Source organism: Pygocentrus nattereri, chromosome 25, assembly GCF_015220715.1.
Source record: "Pygocentrus nattereri isolate fPygNat1 chromosome 25, fPygNat1.pri, whole genome shotgun sequence".
NCBI classification, from domain to species: domain Eukaryota; kingdom Metazoa; phylum Chordata; class Actinopteri; order Characiformes; family Serrasalmidae; genus Pygocentrus; species Pygocentrus nattereri.
In genome coordinates, this window is record NC_051235.1 from 8,313,465 (window position 1) to 8,321,667 (window position 8,203).

The window sequence follows — 8,203 nt, forward strand, 5'->3', positions numbered from 1 at the left end:
ATAACAGAACTTATTTTAGCTCCACAGGTGAAAATCAGCCAGATGCTTTATTATTATTTAATTATTCTCTGTTAACCAACCAGGGTATTAACAGCATAGAATACACCAAAGAAAGCACAATAAACATACAGTAGGTTATCTTCACAGTAAACATACAGTATTTTTTTTCACAGTAAACATACAGTAAGTTACTTTCACATTACAAAATAAACATGTTTCTCCATTTTTGTTGATATTTTTGACAATTTGAAATGTGATTATGTGAAAAAACTAATGAACTGAATTTAATGATGAATGGACCAATAGGAGAGCTCGCACATCAGTTTAGCTCATTTTCTGTTCACGAAGCAAAGCGAGCTTCTAAACTCCACTAGCCAGAAGTCCCATATCACTGCAAATTCTAACAGTCCAGTCGCTAAAACAACCCTGGATGAAAGTTGATTTAAGTTCAGCATAATTCGTCCACATAGCTAGTAGTACATAGATAGTAGTACATTTATATGATATAATAGTAATTTGAATTGTTCAAGATTGTTATACATATTGAATAACTGTTTATAAGCATATTATTGAAAGGTTGAAATGAAACATACACCTTATGGTTTTACAACAGTCATGGAATTCATGGTATTTAAAAGCCTTATGATTAATACTAGAATAATGAGCATAAGAGTCAGGGTGTTAAATGATGTCAACAAATGAAAAAAGTTGCTGTTTTGATTAAGCCGTATTACTGAGAGGCCACTGCAGCTACACAAATGTCATTTCTGTGGAACGCGTGGAATACGTGGAGCTCCTCTTATCTGTCAGCTGGATGTGAAGTGTTCTGCACCGGCTGAAGCAAATTGGAAACCACTCTTTCAAAGTCTTTATGACTAATGTCCTGAACCTCTGACCCATAAAGGCATAGATGATGGGGTTGAGGCAGCAGTGACTGAAGGCGATGGTTTCAGTCCACTGCATGGCCAGGCCCAGGTCATGCCACCATTTGCAGCTTTCCATGTATCCTAGGTGATGAAGAAAGTGCATGAATATGACCACATTGTAGGGTGTCCAGAAGAGAAAGAAAACTATGATCAAGACCAGCATGAGCTTGATGGCTCTGTGCTTCTTCTTAGACTTCATAGCAGCCAAAGTGGGGATGATCTGAGAGTAGCAAAACCCCATGACGGTGAGGGGGAGGATCAGGCCAAGGATGTTCAGTTCCATGTAGCTGACCAACCTCCATGTTTTGTTAGGATATTTCGGCATGCATGATCCAGTTGACTCATTCCTCCCTTGAGTGAATATGATGGTTGGGAGAGAAACGCCCAGGCTGAGGCCCCACACAAACGAGACCAAGGCTATGCCCACGCTCACTGACTGGCGCTTAAATAAAAGGGAGGTTAGGGCATGGACAGTGACAAGGTAACGATCCACCGTCATGAGGAGCATGAAGAAGATGCTGCCGTAGAAGCCTAGCATGTAAAATGCAGTCACAGCTTGGCACATGGAACTCCCAAAGATCCACATGTCGGTGGCAGCGTAGTGGGCCCAGAACGGCAGAGATATGAGAAACAGCAGGTCAGACAGCGCCAAGTTCAAGAGGCACATGTCCATCATGTTTGATTTCCGGTAGTATTTCACAAGGACACACAACACCAGGCCATTTCCAATTAAGCCCACGATGAAGACCATGCTGTAGAGTGTTGGGAGGAAGACTCGGCTGAAGTCCTTTACGTCGCTAGTGATGCATGGTGTGAAATCGTCCGGATTAAGCTTGTAGTAATCGTCCACTGTTTAGAAAACAAACAGAAAAAAAAATATCACACATGTATTGTTATATATATTTTTTTTTTTTTCCACAAGCCAAGAAATATTTGGCTGAATTTTGAACATTTATCAATGTTTTTTGGAATGAAATAAATGCTTCTGTGCATTTGTGTTAAAAACTGAATTGAAACAATAGGAAGTTCTTCAGGTAGCACATTTTCTTTTTATATAGGATACAATAAGTCGTATGGAAAATATTGAATTGTATTTGCCCATGATTAGTCCAGATTTGTGTTGCTTCCCTTTGTGAAGATTCCCTTGCTTTATAGCTCTGTTGAGGTCTTTCAGCTTCTGTAGTCACTTTACTTGAATACTTTAGATTCACTTTTATATACATAGATTTCACTTTTGGATGAGAATGATTCTGAAGGGTTAGTATAACCCCATTCCTAAAAAAAGGTCATGCACAATTTATATAATAGCAGAATGCAATAGTGTGCGAATCATTTAAACCCTATATTTAATTGAAAATGATGAAACTCAGAAATTTTATTTTTTGAAAAAATGCCCATTTTGAACTTGATGCCTGCAACACATTTCAAAAACGTTGGGACAGGGACAACAAAAATCTGGTAAAGCTGGATAATGCTAAAAAAAATAACAAGGTGGAACATCTCACAATTAATTAGCAGCAAGTCAATAACATGACTGGGTAGAAAAACAGCGTCCCAGAGAGGTTGAGTCTTTCAGAAGTAAAGATGAGGAGTTGTTCACTACTCTGTGAAAGACTGTGCAGGCAAATAGTGCATATGCTGGCAACCCTGTGTTTGTAATGTTGAGAATTTCACAACTTAATTTAAATCAGTGGATGATCACCGCTGATCACCCCTTACTAGTAGGTTTAGCTCAGGAGTCGAAACTGAAATGTTAAGAGCCATTCTGTCCTTTCAAGCCAAACATTTTATGTCCATTTTACCATCTTGGCGGTAAATATGTTCCAGTATGTGCTGATGTTCTAGTATAGGTGTAAGAATTCAGTATCAGTCAGACGAATGCAGATGTTAGTGAAATGACTGGATTTATTTACGTGAAACAGTGGGGAAGTCCAGAGGCAGGCGTGGGTCGAGACCAAAACCGCATATATGATCACCAGAGTGATCGTGACACCAGGCAGATAAAAGCAGAAGGATAACACCATGTAACAATTTTCAAAAAAAATGTTGTTCCCAGTTGTTAAGTGTGTTTTCCTGATTGTTTGTACCCTAAATTAATAGAAAAAAGTTATCATTCCCTGTAAACTTTGCTTTTGTGTTCAGCACAATGATATTTTGAAATGTATCTATTTTTAAGGATATTCGCCATATTTCCAGATACTTAAGAAGCTTCTGGAATTGTGAGAACTATCAAGAAGTTTCTAGAACTGTCCAGAATTATCTAGAACTTTCTGGGACTGTACAGAATTGTAGGTAGCTGTATAACTACAGTTATATAGGGCCACTATAGCCCTTCATTAGAGACGGAGAGACATGATCCAATTGATTGGGATTGCATAGTAAGTGGGCAACAGCCATCACAGACAAAGGGGTATTGATCTAGACAGACAGGTGTGAATTCATTCTCTATTCAGATTCTGATAACAACAGTATTCACACTTCACCCCACATCCATTACAGGAGGAGCTTAGGAAGGACCACTGCTTTCAAATGTATATATTGTGTGTTACTCTGCTACCGGGTGATCAGTCTCGCTCTGCTGAATCCTCAGTACACTCTTGTACTTTGATACTGTATGGAATAAAGTTTGACCATTTTTATCGAGTTTGGAGAGACATCCTTTTTCCTTACAGTACACAGCAACTTAGTCAATTTAGATGGCATCAAGATCTAGCAGACGCATTTTGCTATGTATGTGGCCATTTTATAAAGACAAGAGTGAAAAAGTACTCTGTGGAAGCATCTGCTAAGATGTGTGAGGCCTACAAAGCATCCTTCGGCATGCCTGTTGGTGACCAAGGCAAACCATGGGCTCCTCATTTCACATGTGAGCACTGCAAGAAAACTCTTGACGGTAAGCGGATAAATGATACTCTCTTAAATAGCAGATTTAAATTTTTATTTTGCAAAATTTTTAAATCAGTTAAAGTTTAAAAGAGCTTTAATTAACACCTTTTCACATGTTGTAGTTAAATATATCAAATATATACAGATATATTTTATTGTTTGATATATAACAGATTTCAAACTGTGTTAATATCGCACATACCACTAGTCATTAGTGTGAAATAGGCCTAAATCAAATTCTCAATCCAAATTTTATTTTGTTTGCTTATAGGTTGGTACAGGGGAGAGAAGAGAGCCATGCATGTTGCTGTCCCAAGAATTTGGCGTGAACCGACTGATCACTGACATTATGAACTTTGAATGCCGTTACCAAGGACAATATAACGAGAACATGATGGGCGACTATATTTGGGGATTGATTCGTGAATCTGATTTGCAGTATAGTCATAAATCTCGGAAAACCACACACTTCTGAACAGTTTTTGGTAATCTGTGTAAATTTGCAATGCCTATAGTGTTCTTAGTCTGACTGTATAAATGAGAAGATGCTAAATCGTCTGTTTCTATAATAAAAATTCATAATTTTCATTGCCGTGGTCACAAAAGCGAAGTTTATGATGAATGTAAGCAATTTTTAATTTGTTTTAGACATAAGCAATTGGAATATAACATTAAAAAGCTGGGAACAAAACTTGTGTTACATTGTGTAATCCAATACATGAGGTAATCAAAACAAGCAAAAAGGTCGAAACCAGGAATCCAAAAACAGGCAAACAAAACCAAAGGGGCAAGGCAAAATTCAAGGTCCAAATGTACAGGCAAAGGGTCAGGCACAAAAACAAGATCGGGAGACTCTGCAAACCGCTCAGCAAGTTCATAGAAGAAACAATACCTCGCAATGAGAGCTAGCTAAAGCCCTAGCTTAAGTACCATTTTAGCTAGTCATGTGATCACCTAACACAGGTGCAGAAAGTCAGTAATCCGGTGACTGTGATCGGAACCAGGTGTGTGGCTGATCACCAAAGCTGTGATCACTCAGAGTCTCCTGGGAAACGGAGTCCTCTCTGGACTCCGAAGCTGTTGGAAAGTCTGAGGTCACGTGTTCTCCCAATGAATCTTGGGAGATGGAGTTCTAAACACTGAGAGGATCTGTCTGGGGCGTGACAATAGGCAAAAACTTTAAATGAATCTCTTAGACTTAGGCTCAAAGCAGATCGGTAATATAAGTAATACAATGTAATGCAAAGTACTATGTAGTGCAAAGTGTAGTGCGAATGTAAACATGCAGTTTAATAAAGACTCTGAATGTCGTGTCTGTACAGATCCTGGTGAAATGTTTCAGTTGGAGCAGTTTTATTTCAGCAGTTCACAAAGCTTTGCACAAACTTGTTTGGTGTGTATTCGGTTACGTCTGTTGATGTTTGTTGGAATGATTGATTTTGCCTTTAGTCTAAATCGTTGTTGGATATCTCGCCTTTGGGTGTGTAAGTTTGATAGTTGGTTACACTTCAAGTCTCTTTTTGGTGATGTTTTTGTAAATTTGCAGCTTTTCAGTTGTGTGGTTCTTTCTGGCACATGATTAAATGCAGTGTCTTGTTCACACTACCTGTTGGGCTTGTTTGGTGTGTCAGGTGGAGATTCACAAACATTCTGACAATCACGCTTTGAAAGTAGCTAAAAAGTAGTGCATTTTTTTTCAAAAAGCTGCTAAATAGTAGCCACTACTCTTTCTGGAAATGTAGTTAAATTGTATCTAGCTCATTTTTACAGTAGTTATCCCAACCCTGCATGAAAAAACTGCCAAGCAGTAACAGTGAGTATCTGCCTTATCAGTATGTATTGTTAAAGTAGTGATGACTAAATGTTCAGTAATCACTACTTTTTCAAAGTATTCTGCCCAACACTGAGTTTAGCTCTGACAGCTGCTATATGTAGTGATGAAAGTAAGTTTAACATATTCGAGTTGCCTTTTGTCAGCCCGACATTCAAGACTATGTTTTTTTCAAACAAGTAGTTTTGCCCACCCACTTGGAGGAGCCCTGCGCTTGTGGAAAAGCAACAATATGCACTAACCTAGATTCCTCACTGCCCACTTGTCCTTGGACCTGCATGGAGTCAATGCCCACAGCTTCTGGCAATTCATCTCCAAAGAAACTTAAACTGCGTAACTGGCTGGTGAAGTACTGGTGTTGCTGTGGCCGCATGGACAACCAGGCCTCATATCATTGTGCTAACATAGTATCCCATAGCTGCTGACATCTGTGGACATACGATGCTTTCAGTGACTTACTAGCAAACAAGAATACTTACATTTGTCATTATATTTGCCAAGGCTGGATTAATGCCTCCATGGCTCCCTGGGGGTTGTAAACATTTGGCCTGTCACTATACGGCAAAAACAAATGATGCAACTGAGCATCTGGGATTCACATATTTGAACTTATAAATGACTGGAGACAAGTTGATTTTGCAGAAAGCAAAATAATAAAGCAAGCCGCACAATTTCATGTGCACATCAACCAAAATACAACTTAAACCCAACCAACAAGGCGACACCCTTCCATCCAGATAGGCACAACTTTTACCCCCAGTAAAGATGACATAATAAACTAACATATTAAAGTTTCGGTAACACTTTATTTGAAGGCTACCTACATATTGACTTCATGACGCATTCATAAGCACTGAATAATGTGTTTATGAAGCGCTACTTGAACATTTATTAAGTGCTTATGCCGGTTCTCGCGACCTGACATTAAGATATTTTATCAAATAAATGACATTGTACTGACATAATAAGAATAAACATTGAACATATTTACAGCACTAAACATATTTAAAACACTATACATAACTATATATGTCAGCATTCCTAAGACGACATTGTACTGATATCAGGTTAAATATGCCTGGAAACCACCCCCTCTTCACTCCATGGCATGGATAAGATGATTGATGCAATTATGTATATGTATTAAATGTGTTTAGTGCTGTAAATATGTTCAACGTTTATTCTTATTATGTCGGTACAATGTCATTTATTTCATAAAACATCTTATGTCAGGTTGCGAGAACCGACATAAGCACTTAATAAATGTTCAAGTAGTGCTTCATAAACACATTATTCAGTGCTTATGAATGCATCATAAAGCCCTTATGTAGGTAGCCTTCAAATAAAGTGTTACCAAAGTTTCTTTTTTTCCTAGTAAAGTGTCCCTTTTAGTTTCCTAGTGATGTCCCTTATTTCAGGTTTGTTTTTATTCCTCAAACTCGCTGAGAATCTAAACAACAAGTAAATAATTACATTACATTGGCAAGGCACTTTTATAAGATTTGATTTTGTTCTTCGACAAACAGCGCTTTTAATTTCCTCTCCTGAGGATCCACAGCACCGCATGGTTACAACTACTACCTGCCTCAACACGCTCGATCCAGCTTATCAACTCATTTTAAAGCTCTTATGTGAAATGGGTACACCCTGCCTGACACTGCCTTTTACGATAAAGCTTTACTTTAAAGCCAAGCATGGTGAACATGGCTAAATTTGAGACATTGCAACCCACTGTAAAGAAGTAAGAGTTAATAAGTGGTAAGTTTCTTTACACTGAACTAGATAATCAGAACTGAAAAACATCCATTTATACTTACTCGCCGTTGTGTTGAACGTATTATTCCCGGTCATGGTCATTCATAAGTCTGAGCACTAACAGTCAAATCAGGGAGGCAGAGCTCTGTGCAGCTTTACAACATGTGGAGAGACTGAGCTGTAATTTCCTGAGTCAGGCTTTCAGTGCACGGACAGCTCAGCACGTCTACAAAGCCCACTCGTGCTAACATAAACATACCCGCCTCAACACAACACACAGTTCATGTCCTGACGTGACAGTTGATTCGACTGACTTATGTCATTGAGTGATCTGTATGGGATCCTGCACAGACACTTTTTTTCCACATTGCACCAATATTTCAAATCCTTTTCTTGTATGTGAAGAATAGGAACCCCTGTTCAGCTGACATGCTGATAGAATCCTGTCTTTCTAAGGTAAATGAAATGAACTATAACTTCACTGAAGTAACAAAATATAAAGCCTGTTCTTAATAAGCTTAACGTTTCCTTACAGACTCAATGAGGAACATCTGTTTTGAACCTGTAACAGAGAGAAAAAGTTCTCTATTCATTCATTTGAAACACTCCCAGCTTCTTACATACTAAAGCTTAGTATTCACTAACTACAGGGGTTTCATTGCAAACCGGTAGAGCTGTTCTTAACTGAAAGACGTGTGTAACAAAAGTTTGGGCCCACCCACAGGCCCTGGCCATTTAATGGGTTCATTTGTAATGTTGCTTCACTACACAGAGCAGAAATGGTGAATAGTCTCTGTTGTTTGCA

At 38.5% G+C, this 8,203-nt stretch overlaps 1 protein-coding gene across 4 annotated transcripts in view; it reads right to left on the reverse strand.

The window, feature by feature from the left end:
• LOC108425725 (C-C chemokine receptor type 5-like) overlaps positions 1-7,597 on the reverse strand; it is a 33,383-nt gene extending 25,786 nt beyond the window's left edge. Inside the window, exons 1-3 of one of the 4 annotated variants that reach the window (XR_005129627.1) lie at positions 7,461-7,597; positions 5,886-6,071; positions 596-1,775 (exon numbers count right to left, since the gene is read on the reverse strand). Coding sequence is in view for 3 of the 4 variants with exons in the window: in XM_037534333.1 (XP_037390230.1) it covers positions 751-1,775; positions 5,886-5,955 (1,095 nt within the window). In the remaining variant the exon portion in view is untranslated. Of the gene's footprint in view, positions 1-10; positions 1,776-5,885; positions 6,072-6,122; positions 6,198-7,460 lie in introns of those variants that run through there. The other 3 variants (XM_037534333.1, XM_037534335.1, XM_037534334.1) reach the window with 3 other exon arrangements.
• Positions 7,598-8,203: the final 606 nt, after the last annotated feature.